The 20,685-nt window shown below is 39.9% G+C and overlaps 1 protein-coding gene across 1 annotated transcript in view; it reads left to right on the forward strand.

Moving 5' to 3' along the window:
• UNC13C (unc-13 homolog C) overlaps positions 1 to 20,685 on the forward strand; it is a 4,920,764-nt gene that overhangs the window by 4,716,150 nt on the left and 183,929 nt on the right. The window contains exon 30 of the mRNA XM_044078941.1: positions 308 to 400. Coding sequence (XP_043934876.1) covers positions 308 to 400 — 93 coding nt within the window. The remainder of the gene's footprint in view (positions 1 to 307; positions 401 to 20,685) is intronic.

Below are 20,685 nucleotides of genomic sequence, written 5' to 3' on the forward strand. Positions count from 1 at the left end.
AGACCCACACACACAAACATATTTTATATATATATATATATATATATATATATTTTTTTTTTTTTATTTATTTATATATATATATATATATATATATATATATATATATCACATATAATGTTATGCTGACAGCAGGTTGTCAGCTATATGTGTTGTTCCAGCTGACTTTATTATCCACAGTGCAACACAATCAAGGTAAGTATAAAAATGTTGCAGACATTTACATAAGTTAAAGCAGTGTAAAATTAGAGATAAAGTTATTTCTGCCATGAAGTTTGATGACTTGGTCATTATATATTTGTCTTAGGTCAGTCATGTAATGGATTCGTGGGTGAAGTATCAGTACAGATTGACCTGTTTACCCATCCAGGGACAGGAGAACATAAAGTCACTGTGAAAAGTAAGTCACTTTATGCAAAATGATTGATAACTGTAAAAATAATGCTAGTGTCACATCTGACAGTTATTGAATGTGAAACAGAATTGTACCTTTAAAAAATTGGTTAAAATAGCTTAGCTTGAAACATCACATGGGAAAAGTAATGTGCTTCATGACACAGATTAATTCCTGATTGTGACCCTGATGATATGTGTTTGACTGAAAACATGGGTACTGTAGGGGAAAATATGAGAAGAAAGGGAATGACAGAACTTTCACATGGAGACAGTGAAGACGGCACTTCTCTGACATCCAGATGACACCTGCGGAATCACTAGATGTTGGGTCCCCAAAAAATGAGTCTGCTGAGAGCACACTGCCCAGTGAAGTGTGTCACTAAGAGGAAATGAGCCTGCTGATGACTCACTGCCCAGTGGTATGTATCACTAACAGAGGGATGAGCCTACTGATGACTCACTGCCCAGTGGTGTGTATCACTAACAGGGGATGAGCATGCTGAGGGCACACCGCCCAGTGATGTGTATCACTAACAGGGGATGAGCATGCTGGGAGTACACTGCCCAGTGATGTGTATCACTAACAGGGGATGAGCATGCTGGGAGTACACTGCCCAGTGATGTGTGTCAGTAACACGGGATGATCCTGCTGAGGGCACACTGCCCAGTGGTGTGTATCACTAACAGAGGGATGAGCCTACTGATGACTCACTGCCCAGTGGTGTGTATCACTAACAGGGGATAAGCATGCTGAGGGCACACCGCCCAGTGATGTGTATCACTAACAGGGGATGAGCATGCTGGGAGTACACTGCCCAGTGATGTGTGTCAGTAACACGGGATGATCCTGCTGAGGGCACACTGCCCAGTGGTGTGTATCACTAACAGGGGATAAGCATGCTGAGGGCACACCGCCCAGTGATGTGTATCACTAACAGGGGATGAGCATGCTGGGAGTACACTGCCCAGTGATGTGTGTCAGTAACACGGGATGATCCTGCTGAGGGCACACTGCCCAGTGGTGTGTATCACTAACAGGGGATAAGCATGCTGAGGGCACACCGCCCAGTGATGTGTATCACTAACAGGGGATGAGCATGCTGGGAGTACACTGCCCAGTGATGTGTGTCAGTAACACGGGATGATCCTGCTGAGGGCACACTGCCCAGTGGTGTGTATCAATAACAGGGAATGAAGTGCTGAGGACACACTGCCCAGTGAAATGTGTCACTAACAGGGGATGAGCATGCTGAGGGCACACGGCCAGTGATGTGTATCACTAACAGGGGATGAGCATGCTGGGAGTACACTGCCCAGTGATGTGTGTCAGTAACACGGGATGAGCCTACTGATGACTCACTGCCCAGTGGTGTGTATCACTAACAGGGGATAAGCATGCTGAGGGCACACCACCCAGTGATGTGTATCACTAACAGGGGATGAGCATGCTGGGAGTACACTGCCCAGTGATGTGTGTCAGTAACACGGGATGATCCTGCTGAGGGCACACTGCCCAGTGGTGTGTATCACTAACAGGGGATAAGCATGCTGAGGGCACACCGCCCAGTGATGTGTATCACTAACAGGGGATGAGCATGCTGGGAGTACACTGCCCAGTGATGTGTGTCAGTAACACGGGATGATCCTGCTGAGGGCACACTGCCCAGTGGTGTGTATCACTAACAGGGATAAGCATGCTGAGGGCACACCGCCCAGTGATGTGTATCACTAACAGGGGATGAGCATGCTGGGAGTACACTGCCCAGTGATGTGTGTCAGTAACACGGGATGATCCTGCTGAGGGCACACTGCCCAGTGGTGTGTATCACTAACAGGGGATAAGCATGCTGAGGGCACACTGCCCAGTGATGTGTATCACTAACAGGGGATGAGCATGCTGGGGGCAAACTGCCCAGTGATGTGTGTCACTAACACGGGATGATCCTGCTGAGGGCACACTGCCCAGTGGTGTGTATCAATAACAGGGAATGAAGTGCTGAGGACACACTGCCCAGTGAAATGTGTCACTAACAGGGGATGAGCATGCTGAGGGCACACGGTCAGTGATGTGTATCACTAACAGGGAATGAAGCTGCTGAGGGCACACTGCCCAGTGAAGTGTGTCACTAACAGGGGATAAGCATGCTGAGGGCACACTGCCCAGTGAAGTGTGTCACTAACAGGGGATGAGCATGCTTAGGGCACACTGCCCAGTGATGTGTATCACTAACAGGGAATGAAGCTGCTGAGGGCACACTGCCCAGTGAAGTGTGTCACTAACAGAGGATGAGCATGCTGAGATCTCACTGCCAGTGATGTGTATCACTAACAGGGAATGAAGCTGCTGAGGGCTCACTGCAGTGATGTGTATCACTAACAGGGAATGAAGCTGCTGAGGGCTCACTGCAGTGGTGTGTATCACTAACAGGGAATGAAGCTGCTGAGGGCTCACTGCAGTGGTGTGTATCACTAACAGAGAATGAAGCTGTTGAGGGCACATTGCCCAGTGATGTGTGTCACTAACGGGATGAGCATGCTCAGGGCTCACTGCCCACTGATGTGTATCACTAACAGGGAATGACCCTGCTGAGGGCTCACTGCCCGGTGATGTATCACTAACAAGGAATGAGCAGACACATTCCCAATTAACCTTCCTGAGCTTTACTTGGATGCTCGCATCTAGCATCTCCAGCAAATGGTGATTTTTTTTTTTTTTATTAATTTTAATTCATTAAGTAACTAATTTATTTGCTGGGTGGATAGGCTGCTTCAAAATTACTTTCTCCAGTCTCGGGCTGTTCCAGAATCATTGCAAGGCCAGACAGTGCACATTAAGAGTAGAACCATTTTACAGCAGTATATACATGTCATGCAGAATAGTAAAGCATAAAGAAGAACTTATGTAATCTGTGTAAATATAGTGGAAATCTTTTATTAAAGATTAGGTAACACAAACAGGAATATTCTGGAAAATGAGAACTAAGTGGTTATTTTAACATAATACTTTTCAGCAATAAAGCAGCTTGTATTGTCATAGCTGGGTACTCAGTCTGGAGGATGATATTCATGTTCAAAAATATAATGAAATTTTAAGGATAGAGAAAGTGAGGATACTTCTGATTTTGACAGAGAGAGAGTTCCAAGCAGTAGTTATTTTTTAGGATTTTCAGAAGTCACCAATACAAACAAGGGGGTTGGAAGAGTGGCCTAATGGTTAAGGTGTTTGCCTTACAAACACAAGGTACCAGGTTTGAATCTGACAGAGGATAATTGGCTAGACTTAAAATGGCTCACAGGGGCAGTTAGCCTAGTACTAATCTATGAACCTATGAACCTAAGATCTATTGTAAGTGGACTTCAACCCTCTAGGAATAGTGTGGCATAGCAGATGAAAGTTTATTGACAAGGGACAGATAGACGTTTAGATGAGACACTGCAGATTTCATAACAGAGAAATGAACTGTCATCCTTTTTCTAATGGGAAGGCACCAAGAACTTTTAAGTCAGATGCCATGATGATGCCAGGCATTAGAAATGTCGTTGAACCTGAAAGTACTTCCAAAATAGCAAATCAAAACCAAGAAAATCTAAAAGTATTACTGCTCAATGCTAGGAGTGTAAACAAAAAACTCCACTCCCTAGAAGCTCTCTTCATCTTATAGAATGCTGACATCTGTGTGGTGAGAGCACACAAAAAGTGCAGGATTATAATGCATTCCACACATTTATACCAGCTACTACACAGACAGGGGATAAAGGGTGAAGTGTCTTGAGTTACATCAAAAATAAATATATCTTAAGGCTGGGCAAACAGGACAATGTACTTAAGTTGCTCCATTTTCAAATCACCATCAGCAAAATCCAATACCACTTCCTTGTAACTTATAGGTCCCCCTCTATGACACAGGAAACCAATACCATGTATTTAAACTTACTGGAAACACTCACAATCCAGCCCAATACCATATTCATGGGTGACCTTAATTACCCCACTATTAACTGGAAATCCTATATGACACCAAACATAAAGGCATAGAGATTCCTGGATTTTTGTAAACTCCCTGGACTAGATTGTCAAAACACCAACCCTGGGTGCAACCATACTGGATCTGGTCCTCACAAATATAGGAGAGTGCTGCACACCCCCAACTGTAATGTCTTCCCTGGTAAGTACAGACCACAAAATGGTCTCCTTTGAAGTAAAAATAAAATCTGGACCCCCCAGCTAAATCTAGAATATTCAGGAGCTACTCTAAGGCTAACTTCCTGCTATTAAGTAATAACCTGGCAAAATTTCAAGTCCCCATAAACCCTGAGAACACTGCTGCCTATGCAGAACTGTTCACAGAAACCCTTTACAGGCATATTAATAGCTGCATAGAGGCAGCTGTACCCACCAGGAAGAAGTACAAAACTAACTCAAAAAGTAAACCACCCTGGTGGAATCACAAAATCAATGGGCTATATAACAGAAGGCAGAAAAGCACAGCAAAAATTAGGAGCTGCTGCACCCAGCAGGATACAAGCAGTCTCAAACTAAACACACCACTCAGAGGATGAATAAAGTCTACCAAAGCCAACCACAAATCATTCTTTAATTGTGTCTGCAACCTCAAAGGCAATACACAATTGTGTGCGAGCTCACTATAAATGGAACCACCTATACTGAGCCAGAAGATATAGCAATACTACTGGCTGATGAACTCCAACTTTGCCCCTCTCTCTGCCTCAACCTTCTCTCAGGAAATACCACCAAATTTAACTCCCCTTGCTATCACTAGGGAACAGGTCCTTAATGCTCTCTGTAATGCCAAGCACACTGCATCAATGGGCCCAGACAATATCCCATGATGCCTTCTAAATAGCATGAAACATGACCTATTAGGCTGCCTTGAATTGGTATTTAACTGTAGCCTCCAAATGTTTGTGCCTCATGAATATAGAACAGCAACAGTCATCCCTCTGCACAAAGGTAGGCCACCTTAAGACCCTGGAAATTACAGACCCATAAGTGTCACTAGTCTTATATGTAAAGCCATGGAAAGAATTATCATGGAAATGATCAACAGTGGTATAGTAAACCTCCAGACACTAGATCCAATGCACTTTGGTTTCATCAAGAGCAGGTCATGCCTACTCAACCTAGTGGACCTCTTTGCGAAATTCACCAAAGCAATGAATGAGGGCAAAATGTTTCATCTGTCTACCTTCACCTGGCCAAGGCATTTGATACAATACCCCACTCAGGCATTGCTGACAAACTCAAGAGGTTAGGTACAAACCCATATGTCACCTGATGGATAGCCAACTGGCTCACAGACAGGACCCAGGAAGTTGGAATTGGGGAGACTGCCTCTACAAAGAAACTAGTCACAAGTGGAGTTCCTCACTGATCAGTCCTTGGACCGCTCCTTTTTGGCATTTACTTCTCTGAAGTCAGTTCCAATGTCAGTGGTCTCTGGCTGACTAAATTTGCAGATGATTGCAAATTAGAAGCTGTCATTGAATCCCACACTGACACAAATGCTCTCCAGGAAGGGTTGACACAGCCAAACAACAGGTATCAGAGCTACGGACTAAAACTAAATGTCAAGAAATGAATAACAGTATCCTTTGGGAAGTCATCCACCCATGGTAAATATCATACTGACAACACACCCCTTAGAGCTGACCCAGTAGTCAGGGACTTAGGGACACACACACATAGGCAGTAATCTAGCCTCTGACCATCACATGTCTACAGTAGTGAGGACATCATTCTATACTGTGCAACTTATAAACAAAGGTATGGCATCTAAGTCCAAGGAAGTCATTGTTCCACTGCATTTGTCATTCATCAGAACTATCATTGATTACAGTGCCCCCTTTTATGTACCTAACCAGCCATATCCAGCAATTGGAATGCCCACAGAGGCTTCTCATGAAAAGAATGCAGAGCATAAGTAAAATGTCCTATGCAGACCTCCCAATGCCCTATCCCTGTATTCTGTCTCCTACAGGCATTTAAGGGGAGATATATGCCTGGCATACAGGGCATTGTCAAACCCTACTCTGATGAACCTCCTGCATATCCATAAAACAAACAGCACCAGACTTACCCATTCTAAAGACTTAAATCTTGCCTGTTATATAAATAGGACCTGCTGGAGAGACAGGTATGTATCCCAGAGACTACTTCATCTCTGGAACAGGCTGCCCATCAGTGTGAAACAGGGTTCCTCCCTAATAATTCAAGTGCAAGTTAGACATTTTGATGGGTAACAGGAAATTCATCCCTGGTTTGGCAGCTATATCTCTAATGGACACAGGCAACAACATGTAAATGGTTCATCTCACAGGTCCCTGCTTGTAAATGTTTTCATCTCCAAGCCCCTGCTTACACTTATCAAGGGCATCAGAACTTGTCAGAGATTTGGTATGTGTGGCTAGGCTTAAAAATGTACTTGTGGTTGATAGCCTATGTAGTCAGCATTATAACATAATGCAATGGCCCCACCTTTGTCGGGTTTGATAATTCTAACAGACAAATCCTTACACAAGCTGTGCAGAACCTCCCACTTAGCTTTGTTCAAATTAAATCCACCATATTTTTATCTATATTTGCTTCCCCTCAAAGAACCTGTATAAATCTTCTATAACAACTTTTTCTAAAGTAGCAATAGTCGAGTGGATTAAAAGTACTTTGTCTCTTAATAAAATCTGAATCAGAATTAATTCCCTTATCCTTAAAGAACACTGCCAAATTTAACATCCTAAAAATAATATTGTTTCTATAAGTGCATCCACTAAGTTGAATTTGTCAGTAGGTACAAATTTCATCCCTTTGGCATCTAATGAAAAATGTTCTTTAGTAAGCTCCAAGGATGTATAATTGTAAATGTTAAAATTCTGATGTGTAAATGACCTTATGTCTATTAACTATCTCCTGTGTTCTTTGTCCTTGTATCTGTTTCCCTTGCTCTGATACTGACCCTGTCCTGAATCCCAGTGTGTGTAATGGTTGTCTCCATATCTCCATGTTTTGGTCCTGTGAAAATTTCCATAATGTTGTCTACTGTTCTTAAAATCATTCTTACCAAGTGTTTGTCCACTAATGCTAACAGCATTATCATTATTAACACTTTGTACATTTCTTTTATTCCAGAGGTAGGCATCATGTGTCTGATACTGTTCCATATCCCCAAGTATCTTTTCACATTTGTTGTTGTATATCTTCTCACATTTTTTATTAACATTGGTGAATTGCTTCCAATAAATCCCTTCCCACTGCTGGAATATTAAATCATTAGTAATTTTGTCATTCAATATGTCAACTTTATTAATTAACTTACTTAGTTTAACATCATTGTGTCGTATCAAACATTTCATAAACTAAAAGCCAAAATTGTCAAACATATTACTACATTCTCTAATTGCTGTCTCATCCAAATCAATACCCAGTGATATCTTAAAAAACGCAATCCTTGAGGTGCAATTTTACTTGCAATACAATGATTAAAATAGGCATTATTCATCTGTGTTATTTTGAATTTTTCAGGTTTTTTTCTCCATGTCAAGTATCAGTTCCTTCAACAATTGGCTAAGCTTCTGGTGTCATTCTAAGGGGATCCAGTATCTGTCTGCCTGGGATGACATGATTGACAAACCATGATGCTTTGCCAGAAGATGGGCTACACTTGTCGCCCTTGTGATTCCGGATACTGGCTAAGGCTCTTGCTACCCCTATAGTGCCTTTTTTAGGCAAGGTTCAAATGACAAATTCACCACCATAGCAGGTACAAGCAAGCAAATTCTAAGGGTAATGCTACTCAGTGCTAGAAATTTAAACCTCAAAATGCATTCACTCATGGCACTCCTTAAAATGGAGAACATCGACATCTGTGCAGTGACAGAGACCTGGTTCAAGGCTCCAGAGAGCACCCCTGCATTACCAGGCTATAATTCATACCACACCTTTTGGCCACCTAACCTGGACCAAAACACTAAAGGCAGAGGCGTGTCCATATTTATTAAGGATATCCACACCTCCAGGCTAGTTGCTCAGCATGATGCATCTGAGATTATCCTAGTGCAACTAACTCTGGGCAAGACCGCAGTCCAAACTGTAACTTGCTACAGATCCCACACCATGCTCCAAGATTCTCACTCCTCATTTCTTGAGACACTGGAAACTATTATAATGGGCGATTTCAACTACCCCACCATTAACTGGGAAAATTCTTTTGCTCACCGTTTTCTGGAATTCTATAAATTCCAACGCCTTGGCTCAACTTATCCATACCCCCACCAGGGGCAGCAATATCCTAGACCTGGTCATTACCAACATGGGCGACCGGTGTTCCACACCAGAGGTCAATTCCTCGATGGTCAGATCCGACCACAAGCTAATCACCCTAGACATCAACATCCCACCCCCCAGCCTCCATTAGGGAAACCACCGTAAAACATTTCTCCAAAGCCAACTTCACGCTTCTTAAGACAGAAGTGGCAAACTTCATGACACCCATGCAGATGGACAATAGAGGTACAACTGCTGAATCCTACACAAATGCACTTTATAAGCACTTACACAAGTGCATTGATTATGCTGTCCCTAACAGAACCAAGATGCTTTCCTCCAAAAAAAGAAAGCCAATCTGGTGGTCCCCTGCCATAAACAAACTTTACAACAGAAGAAAGAAACAGTTGCAAAAAAGAGTAAATTTCCATGATTGGAGGACCTCCCTGGTCAGCCTCAGTAAGAAGCTGAGATTTCTCATAAAATCCTCCAAAGCTAGTTATGAAAACAAAATCGCCACTGACTCTAAAGGTAACCACAAAGCATTCTATAGCTATGTCAAGAATCTCAATGGCAACACTCAGATCTGCTCTGAGTTACAGCACAATGGCACTAAATATACAGAACCAACTGATATTGCCAACATCCTGGCAGATAAGTTCAGTGCTAACTTTACCCCTCTCTCACCCCCTAAAGGGCCCATCTCTATACTGGAAGAATGCAAAGTTCCTGTAATCACGGCTGCACAGGTAAAAACCACACTCACCAAAACCAAGAACACAGCATCCATGGGACCTGACAACATCCCAGGCTGCTTTCTACATGAACTACAGAATGAACTGCCACCCCACCTAAGCACCATGTTCAATCATAGCCTCACCTCAGGCTTTGTGCCCACTGAATGGCACACAGTGACAGTTGTCCCACTCCACAAAGGGGGAGCCACCACGGACCTCTGGAACTACTGCCCCATTAGCATAAAGAGCCTGGTCTGCAAGGCCATGGAATGTATCATCATGGAACTTATAAACAAAGACATTGGTAATCTCCAAACTCTGGAACTCACCCAGTTCGGGGTTGTAAAAGGCAGATCATGTCTCCTAAACCTGACAGACTTCTTTGAAGCAGTCACCAAAGCCATAGACAAGGATAAGGTGGTTCACACAGCCTATCTAGATCTCGCTAAGGCTTTTGACACCATCCCCCACTCTGGAGTTATAGATAAACTCATTAAACTAGGTATAAATCCCTATGTCACAAGATAGGTTGCCAACTGGCTCACTGACAGAACCCACACTGTGAAAGTAGCAGACTCCAAATCCAACTTCAGACCAGTGACAAGTGGAGTACCACTGGTTTCAGTCCTGGGTCCTGTCCTGTTTGGTATCTACTTTTCTGAAGTAGAGGCTAACACAGAAGGTATTTTGCTAACAAAGTTCACAGATGACTGCAAACTAGGAACCATAATCGAAACTCCTAATGACTTGGACATCCTACAAAAGGGCCTCACTGAGACAGATGCCTGGTGTCAAAGCCATGGCCTCAAGCTCAATGTCCAAAAGTGCATTGTCATCCCCTTTGGTAAAAGCTCTGTACCCATGAGCTACTGCATAGGTGGTGGTCTACTTAACACCGAATTTGTGATAAGAGACCTTGGGACACAGGTGGACAGTAGTCTCTCCTTTGATAATCACATCGCCACAGTAGTCAGGAAATCCTTCTATGTGGCACACCTCATCACAAAAGGTTTCTAATCCTGGAAAAAAGAGATCATTGTTCCCCTCTATTCATCACTCATTAGACCCATTATAGAGTACAATGCCCCTTTTGGTATGTACCTCACAAAACATCTACAACAACTGGAAAGGCCACAGAAATACCTCACAAAGAGGATTACCGGCCTCAAACAGATGCCCTATGCAGACCGCCTCAAAAAACTACAGCCTTATTCCATCGCATATTGCCTATTCAGAGGCGATCTCTGCCTAACATACAAGGCTATGTCAAACACAGAGCTGTTGGACATGCTCCACTTAAAGAAATCCCAATCCCTCCGAGCTACATGCTGTAGAGACCCAAACCTTGTCACCACAATAAACAGAACATGCTGGAGGGATAGATTCCTGTCCCAGAGATTTCCCATACTCTGTAAACAAACTACCTATCTATATCAAAAAAAGCTCCTCATTAGCACTCTTCAAGAAAAATCTTGATGATTTGATGGGAAATAGGAAATTCACCCCAGAGATCACCTCTGTGGCTCTGCTTGACAGGGGCACAGGAAAATAATTTTCTTGGGTGGTGAAAGTCAGGGTACCTTTTTGGCTAGGCTTATATAGTCCATAGGGCCAATAGGCTAATACCTACCTATGAACCAACTTGTAACCTGTATTAGAGTTATCAGCAAGTGTGCTAGTAATACTTTTATTGTTATCAAAGTTATAGTTAAATGACAAAAAAGTCTCAAAATTGGGTTGATTTGACTGGTTTATCCCAACATTACTAAAAGCACTTGTAGTTTGGTCAGTGACAAAATATTTAACAGTACCTCTTTTGTTGTTCTGGTTAACTACTGCTTTGTAAGTCCATTTGGGAGCCATTTGTTTAGGCTTAGCCCCACACCCCTGATGTTCTTCATCTTCGTCTATATTAATACTATGTTCCTGGCTACCATGGGCATCCAAACCAGGTTTAAATGGAGATGACAAGCTCCACATGTTGTTTGTTAATTCCTGGATCCCCGTTCTCTCACAGGAGTTAAGAACTGGACCCGCATGTTCAATCTCTCCATTACCTGAACGCTGTGCATTAGGCAGCGTACTTCCCGGTTGGCTAATGAGGTCAACCAACCATGTCAGTTCCCCTTTAATAATAGCAACTTCCAAATGAAGTCTATGTATCTCCTCTCGGTGTACGGGGTAGAAAATGGAAGGTATATCATCCAGTGAGTCCATACTGGATGTGAAGTCACCAAGAATTAAGTACAGGCAGCAGTAGATGAAAAGTCACCTCGAATATCCAATAACCACTCGATAGCAGTCCTGGACACTCACTGTAACACAACTCTATGACACAAATGCTTGACCTTCCATATGTTAAAGTAAAGACGTTTATAAAAAGTCCATTGACAGATTAAGTGCTTTCGCCCACCCACCATGGGCTTCATCAGAATCTGATTCATCAATTAAAATCACACAATTTATACACTCAGTCAGCCACTGAATAAAAACTAGATTGTCACATGTATCAGCAATACAAGCAATGCTATGAATGCTGTTGAACCCAAGTATAAAAATCCAATTACAATTCCTTATCAAAAATGCCTAACAAAATAATCCACAATTACTACACATTATACATTTTCCTTTTTTATAATTAAATGCTGTATATAAGAGATCTTGCTTGTAGGACAGGTTTTATAGATATTATACCATTAATACCAGGAAAACTAGTGGCATTTAGTGGCAGCTGCCACCTTACCTCCTTCTCCCCAAGTAGTATTTTATAATTATCACCTTTAGGGTCAGTTTTTAAGGTGTCAGTCCAGATAAATAAAAATGACACATTTAAGAGAGCTTGCTTTATTGAATATAATTCACCAGCAATGAGTATTAAGAACATTATTAGTAAAAATTGGAATATCTTGAAATGTGACAGAGATGTATATAATTTAGTAGGAGAAACCTACTTTTGTACACAAAACTGGGAAGAACTTCAAGGATAGATTTGAGAGTCAGTGCTATATACCGTCTAGAGATGATATGCATAAGGGTACTAAAAAATGTGGAAACTGTAGTTCATGTCATGCAATATTGGAAATAGAGAAAATTATACTTGAAAATGTAAACAAAACATCTATATTTTTTAAAAAAGGAAACTGTCACACTAAACATGGAGTCTATTTAGCTAAATGTATTTCATGCCCGCATATTATGTGGGTAAAACTAATAGATCATTAAAAAATAGGGTATATGAACATCAATATGAAATAAGGAAATGTAACACTAACAATGCCCTATACAGACATTTAGCAGCAATCCCAGAGTGTAGGATGTTTAAATTCGCTATAATAGATACCTTAAAAACTGACCCTAGTGGTGGTAATTATAAAATACTACTTGAGGAGAAGGAGGTAAGGTGGCAGCTGCCACTAAATGCCACTAGTTTTCCTGGTATTAATGGTATAGTATCTATAAAACCTGTCCTACAAGCGAGAGCTTTTATATACAGCACAATTATAAAAAAGGAAAATTTATAATGTGTAGTAATCGTGGATTATTTTCTTAGTTAGGCATTTTTGATAAGGAATTGTAATTGGATTTTTATATGTGTGTTCAACAGCATTCGCACCATTGCTTGTATTGCTGATTGATACATGTGAAAATCTATTTATTCACTTCCTGACTGAGTGTATAAATTGTGTGATTTTAATTGAAGAATCAGATTCTGATGAAGCCCATGGTGGGTGGGCGAAAGCACTTAATCTGACTGTCAATGGATTTTAATAAACTTTTTTACTTTAACATATGGAAGGTCAAGCATTTGTGTCATAGGATTGTGTTACAGTGAGTGTCCAGGACTGCTATCGAGTGGTTATTGGATATTCAAAGTGACTTTTCATCTACTGGCATGTGTGCAAATTTGCTGAAACCTAAATAAAGGCAAAATTTTATTTCATTTATTGCGTTTATTTTTATTTTGCATTTGTTTCCCGGGATGGTCTGTCTGGGCCAAGCACCCATTCTCAGTGGAGGGCCAGTGAGAAAAGCTCCAAAAAGAAATGTACAAATAACCATATAAAAGATTAACATAGCCATATTTAAAATGGTAACATTCCATGTAGCTACAATATTTTAACATAGGCAGAGAAGAAGTTACACCATATTTCTTTCTAACCTATATAAGACAGTGGCATTATTCAGACCACAGGGCAGTAGTAACGTATCTAATACACACAGTGATTTCACAAAGGGAGTAAACATATTCCTTGCAGAGTAATACCAAATGTAAGGAGTAAAAAGATCTGTGCTTAGACTCAACAGTGGTAAAGAGCAAGATATGTACGAAAGTGAGAAAAGGGGGGAGGCAGGACTTTTGGTGTCAATTCATGCTAGTAATTAGAGGGAGGGGGACAGAAAGCTGGAAGTGACATCAAATAAGATAATGTGACCTGGTCGAGCGATATGGGAGAGATAGTATATTCTGCCTGGGTTTGTGCAGGAGCACATCCAGTTGTTGATGAGGTGTTCCTTAAATAGATGTTTAAATTTAGTTGTATTGATGCAATTAATTATTGTTTGTGGTAGTGTATTCCAAAGTTTAGATAAGTGGCCAGAGAAGATGGGATCCCCAAAGCCGTTGTTAAATTTGATAACTGTTAGCAGGCCTTTGTTGGTGGACCTTAGTGTTCTATAGCTAGAGCAAAGATGAAAAAGGTATTTGAGAGAGGGACAGCTATTTGGGTAGTTGAGTATATAGTGTATGAAGGTTAGTTGGTTATAGGTCAGAAGATAAGGAAGTTGTAGCAATTTTAGATGCCTCAATGCATTGCAGTGGTGTGATCTGTAAGGGATGTTTGAGGCAAATCTTGCTATTTTGTTGTATCAGGACTCCAGTTTATTTAACTCTGTTTTTATGAGGTTTGTAAGTATAGGTGAAGCATAGAGGAGGGTGGAAAGTAGGTGGGTTCTAGATATGGCTTGTCTGGTGGGATCAGTTAGGAAATGTTTGATCCTATAGAGTGAGCCTAGTTTGTTATTGTACCTTTTTGATGGGTATGGTTAGGTGCTTGTTAAACCTCAGGTTGTTGTCAATGGTCACTGCTAAGAGCTTAATATACTCTACTGGTTCTATTATACTATTATTGGAAGACAGGATGGTAAAGGGGGGGATGCTGCCTATGTGTTTTTTACTAGTAAAGCGCATGAGTTTAGAATTTTATTTGGGTTGACAACAACTTGATCATCAGATAGGCAACTTTCAATGTCATTAAAGGATTTTTGGGTTATTTGAAGGAGTGAGGAGATAGAGGGTGTGGAACAAATAAGGGAGGAATCATCAGCATATTGAATAATTATTGCATGTTGAGTGGCTATGGATAATTTATTTGTGAATGCAGAGAATAGTAGTGGACCAAGTATTGACCCTTGGGGTACACCGACTGAGACATTTAGCAGGGGTGATAGTTCATTATTCCATTTGACTGCTTGTTGGTAGTCTGATAAATAGTTAAGAAACCATAACAGAGTGGACTTAGATTTAGGGAGGCTAATTCATTGAAAAGTGTCTAGCTGAAAACTGTGTCAATAGCTTTTGACATATCCAGAAAGATAGAGGAGACATGGTGACCATTGTTTCTGAGCTGGTTAATTGAATTAGTGAAATTAATGAGGGCTGTAGTGGTGCTATGTTTAGGCCTAAACCCAAGTTGAGAAGGGGATAGTAGAGTGTTGTGTAATAGATATTGTAGTAGTTGTGTGTGAACACATTTTTCAAGAATCTTAACAAAAAGAGGGAGAACAGCTATGCGCCTGTAGTTGCTGAGTTCAGTGGATGTCCCACCTTTGTGTAGTGGGATTATATGAGAGGTTTTCCAGAGTTTTTGGGATGTGTTGTTCTTTAATGGACCAGTTAATACAGACAGAAACTGTGAAGGAAATCACGCCTGATGCAATTTTTAGATAGTCACTGGGAAGCTGATCTGCAGCGAGGGTTGCGAGTTTAAGTTTAGAAAGAAGTTTTTTTATGGGTCCAGTTTGTATAAGCTTAATTGAGAAGGAGTTGAGTGAATCTAAAATATGAGTAGGAAATGATAGATGGGTATTAATGTTGTATTTTACAAGTGATAGGATAGCGTTGATAAAGTAGGAGTTGTACTGTGTATCATCAGTGGTATTGGTAGAGGTTGGAGGAGGGGTTGTGGTATGTCCAGGCTTCAGTAGGCAGTTAATGACCCGTCAGAACTTCTGTGGATTATTCTGATGTTTAATTTGAGTGGTCATGTAGTATGCTTTTTTTGTCATGTTTAATAAAGTTTGTGCGTGATCAGCTTTACTGCAGTCTAACTTAAAAAGGTTGCTGGGATATATAATTTGGTGTTGTTCAGAAAAATCAAGGGCTAGAGTTTTAATCCAGATTGAGAAGAATATTAGCCCAGTGACAAATCTTTAGTAAATTCTAGAATAAAAGGCTGTTGAATTTATGGTACATTTGTCATAGTACACGTCAATAAGCTTGATGGAAATATACTCTGTAAAGCATTTGATGGGCACTTCATTACAACCTAAAGAAGAGGTCATTGAGGAGACATGAATGATCAGTCATGTCAAGGGTATGCCTAAAATCTACAAAAAGGGTATCGTTTCAGAAGACCTTTACCCATGTTAGACAGAGTTCTGTCTACGGGTCGTATTTGTAGTCTGGCAGTTCACAGCTACATAGTGATTAGCAGCGAAACGTCACTCTAAGCTTATATGCAAATAAGCTAAGCACATGCTATTTATGCTGAATAAGGAAAAGCAAAAACATTTTGAAAAACTCGCCTATTTAGGCCAAAAATGTAAAGCACCTTAAATTAAGCATTAAGTAAATACAAAGTACTATGTAAAAGCCGTAGGCTTCATATAACTTTGAATGTATTCTGATAACGTGGATGGATGCAACTATGCCCAGTCATCCTCAAAGACCTAAGGAAAGTGACAACCAGCATAGCTTTTATTATTAATATTAATATTTAAATATAAAGTGGCCATCCTAATGGTTGCATTAAAGGATAGAAAGGGGGAGAAAGGAAAGATTGGAAAAGGGGAGACACAATAAAGAGGGAAACATAGAAGGAAAACATAAAGATGAGTGTGTTGGAGGAAATGGGAGAGGCGGAGCACAATGTTTCTGGCAAGGGATAGACTCCCCTATTTTTTCAAAATTTTTTTTTATGTAAGAGGGTAGTTTGAATGGGAAATAGATAAGAGGGTATAAGTGTAGGGATAAAGGAAGAAGGGCTAAAGATGCACCAGCAGGAGTCCCAGACCACAGAGCTTTTAACATTTTCACTGCCAGATGGCGGGAGTGGATGACTCCGATGTTACGGGGGTAGAGCCTATGTTGGAGCAGTCATCAGCACCAGCTGGTACTGCATGTATTCAGCGTTTTTTACTGAGACATTAGCACCTGCCTATCAACTACCATTTCATCATGCCCTCAAACAAGTCCACAAGCCACCATTCAGTGAGGCTAGCAAGGCTTCCCATGCTGGGGTGCCTGCAGGACCACTACTACCACCCCAAACCTGTGAGGATGTCCCTAGATGGGCAAAAGGTGAGCAATCATTGATGTCAGAGATGTGTGTGGTTGTGTGTGTGTGTGTGTGTGTGTGTGAGAAAATACACATAAATGGAAAAAATAAAATAGCAAAGTAGAAAGTAATGCATAATTAAAATAAGAAAACAGAAAAATGGTTAGGGGAGAGAAAAGAGAAAATACACACAATAAAAGCATGCATCATTTTATTCAGTACTCCATTTATTATCTAAAAGCATTTTTATTTTATAAATCTTTATTTAATTAAGACAGAATGTATAGGAAGTGTTTATGCAGACTTTGGGGTAACGTTATGGGAGGTACTTATGCAGATTTGGGGTGACATTATTATGGGAAGTGCTTATGCTTCCTTGGCAGGACAGTGTTTGGGATCAAGTAATGGTGGGATTGACATGTTCCAGTCTGCTGTACACAGTGATGATATTTGTGCCTGATTTGCATTTGTTTGAGATATTGCAATAAGACCACCCATTATAAATGCTTAGATCTTATAAAATCACATAAAGGCACTTCTTTACTGATATTTCTCTCACTCTTCTTTGCAGTAATGTACTCAATGAACTCTGTTGCTTCAGTTAGTACTCTCTTTCAATTATTTCTTTATATAAGAAGCCCTTGTGTGGAATAAAGACTTTTATACTGGATTTTACAGCCATCTCCAAGTCCTGGTGTTTTGCTCCTTATTCTGGATCTGTTTAGTGCAGGACAAGTGAGTTCTAAAGTTTTGATGGCAGTTTTGTGTGTTTTTATTTCTTTATATACACTAATGAAATGAGCTAAAGACAGAACTACTGCAATAAATACGAACATATTTCTCTTACTTGTAGAAATGTACTGAATGGAATCTGGTGCTTCATTACATTAGTTATTAAATAATTATTTCTGTATATATATATATATATATATATATATATATATATATATATATATATATATATCTATATATAGACCCCTGCACCCCACACCCCCATACTTTTATATTCTCACTCCGAGATCTTACTACAGTGGGGAAAAGGGAATATTCCCTTATCCCCACTGTAGTCCGATCTCACCCACTACCACTTCCCCCCAATTCCCTGTACTTTTACGAAAGTTTCGCGAAAGCACTTTTTTGTTAAAAAGTGCTTTCGTGAAACTGTGACAGCCCGTTTCACTTTCGGTGAAACAGTCTTTCTGTACACTGTCCTAGACCCATATATATATATATATATATATATATATATATATAGGTACACACACACACACATATATATATATATATATATATATATATATACATGTATTAATGAAATCAGTTAAACACACCGTGTAATTTATTACTTTACTACTTTATTCAGGCCTACCGGCAGACTCAGCAAGTCTTTTTAAGCTCCTCTCCTGCTTTTGCATGTTGTAGGATATGTCACCGTCATCTGTAAAGAGAAGGCATAAGACAATAACTGCTTACCTGCATTTCACTAATTTGCCATTAACATTATATGATTATTTTTTAAGCCGTTGCATTTATTTCCTTACCCTGCATCTGTTCATATATATATATATATATATATATATACATATGTAAGTATACAAATTCTCATACTTTGCTAATCTTCCCTTTATTGACACTTACAAACAAGTACAGTTTTGGTGGAATAATATATATATATATATATATATATATATATATATATATATATATATAGTTTCACGTCATAATCTCGAAATGCTGAAATACCAATGTCAGCATTCCAAGATCATGAAGCCAAAAATTCAGAATGCCGAAAGTGCATAAGAGAGAATTTGAATATCTTGAATTTGTGCTTATGCATTTTCGGTACGTCGCTTGAAGTACTATGGTGCCTGAAATTGCAGGTGAGTGAGTGTTTGTGTGTGTTTTTGTGCATTGTATGTGTGGGTAAGGGTAGGGAGGTGTAACTGTGAGTGTGAGTGTTGGATTTGTTGGTGTTTGTGTATGTGTGATGTGTATTTGTGTGCGAGTGAGTGGAGAATGCCATGGTGTGAGTTTTTTTTTATGTTATGTGCGATCTCAGAGTTGGTATATATAAGTAGGGGGGTGTGGGGAGTGCTGGGGGGCTTGACCCCTGCTTATATGTAGTGTAGGGTTGTTTGGTGTGGGTGCTGTGGGTGGAATGGTGTGTGTGTTATGTGGTGTATGTATGTTCATGATTGTGTGATTCGTGATTGTGAGATTCAGTATTGTGAATGGTTCAGCTTCATGATCTCGGAATGCTGAAATTCGGTATTTCAGCATTTTGAGATTATGAAGTGAAACCATATATATATATATATATATATATATATATATATATATATATATATATATATATATATATATATAGTTATAGATATAAATGGTAAAATGGGCTGAGGATGGATGGCTATATATGTATACATATATTATGCTTTGCATTTAACAGTCTCTGAATTCGGTCAGAATCTGCAGACATGCAGAATAATGTGTCAAGTCTTGGAAGTTTTCATTTCTTAAGCTGTTCAAAAGTGTGTGCTTACTAATTTTTTTACCTAATTCAAAGCATATAAGGAGATGATTTAAACATGTAGGCAGATGTAGAGAGAGAGAGATAAAAGTATTGGTCATTTCTCACTAAAGTATATGGTGGACATTCATTTCACACTACAACCCACCCCTCTTCCAACCTCTGCTCTGACTAGGGTGTGGCACTTGACTGACTTCAGCCATGCTTTATGTGCAGTTATAAATGTGGAATGCATGACTTTCTTATACAAGTACTAAACCAATAAATATTTCCTGGCCAACACAAACTGTCTGCATGTAAATTAAGTACTTCCTAAGTAGATTGCAATACTAAATGAAAATATGGAAATACAAACACGTTTTTTCTTTCTATACATGAACAGTTAGTTGAAAGTTTATGCATGCTGATGTATATCTCTGTTTCTCAGACATACATGGGCAGATTATTATTTTACTTATGCAGCTTTCATTTGTATTTATATAGACAATACAATTATGTTATCACTTAAATTACCATACATTTGTATTCAGATGCAGTTCTGTGTAGAGATATGTTTATGCTTTCTTTTCTATCATTGCAATAACATTACAGATGTATTTCTGTAGGTACATATATTTCTTGTATCAAATACCTTTAATTATTCAACCTTATTATATGTTAAATCTATGTTTAACATATAACTTACCATAGAGTTCTGGCCTTCTTGTTTCTACCTGGTCTACCCACTCAGCTAGTTGGACTGACTTGTGCTTCATCAGGTCATCATACTTCTGATGGCCCTGCTGTCCAGAGTGTGTGATAGCTATCATGTTCACCAAGTGTTCCCATACCTCCTGACAGATATAATTGTTTTTCCATTCATAACCTCTAGTGCATGCCTCAGTCTCTTCCAGATATTATTGCTTCAGAAGGTAGACCATGGTTTTGGTGTCCTTGTCAGATGAGCTTGGAGCATGGCCTTGTGCCTTAACAGGTACCGCCAGGCATAGAAGAGCCAAAACCAGAAAGAAGAAAGTATAAGCTGGGCTGTATTTCAAAGATTTAGAACCACTCCCTCTGGAGTGTGACACCAGCTTAACCAAACCCAGTTAATCAGCAGGGGCATTAGACCAGGTACTGTTATTATTATTGGCAAGTTTGGTTTAACTAAATTGCTTTGTCACATACATGTTTTTTTAAAGGAATAGAATT

This window comes from Protopterus annectens, chromosome 7.part1 (genome assembly GCF_019279795.1).
Source record: "Protopterus annectens isolate FY-2018-M chromosome 7.part1, PAN1.0, whole genome shotgun sequence".
Lineage (NCBI taxonomy): Eukaryota > Metazoa > Chordata > Ceratodontiformes > Protopteridae > Protopterus > Protopterus annectens.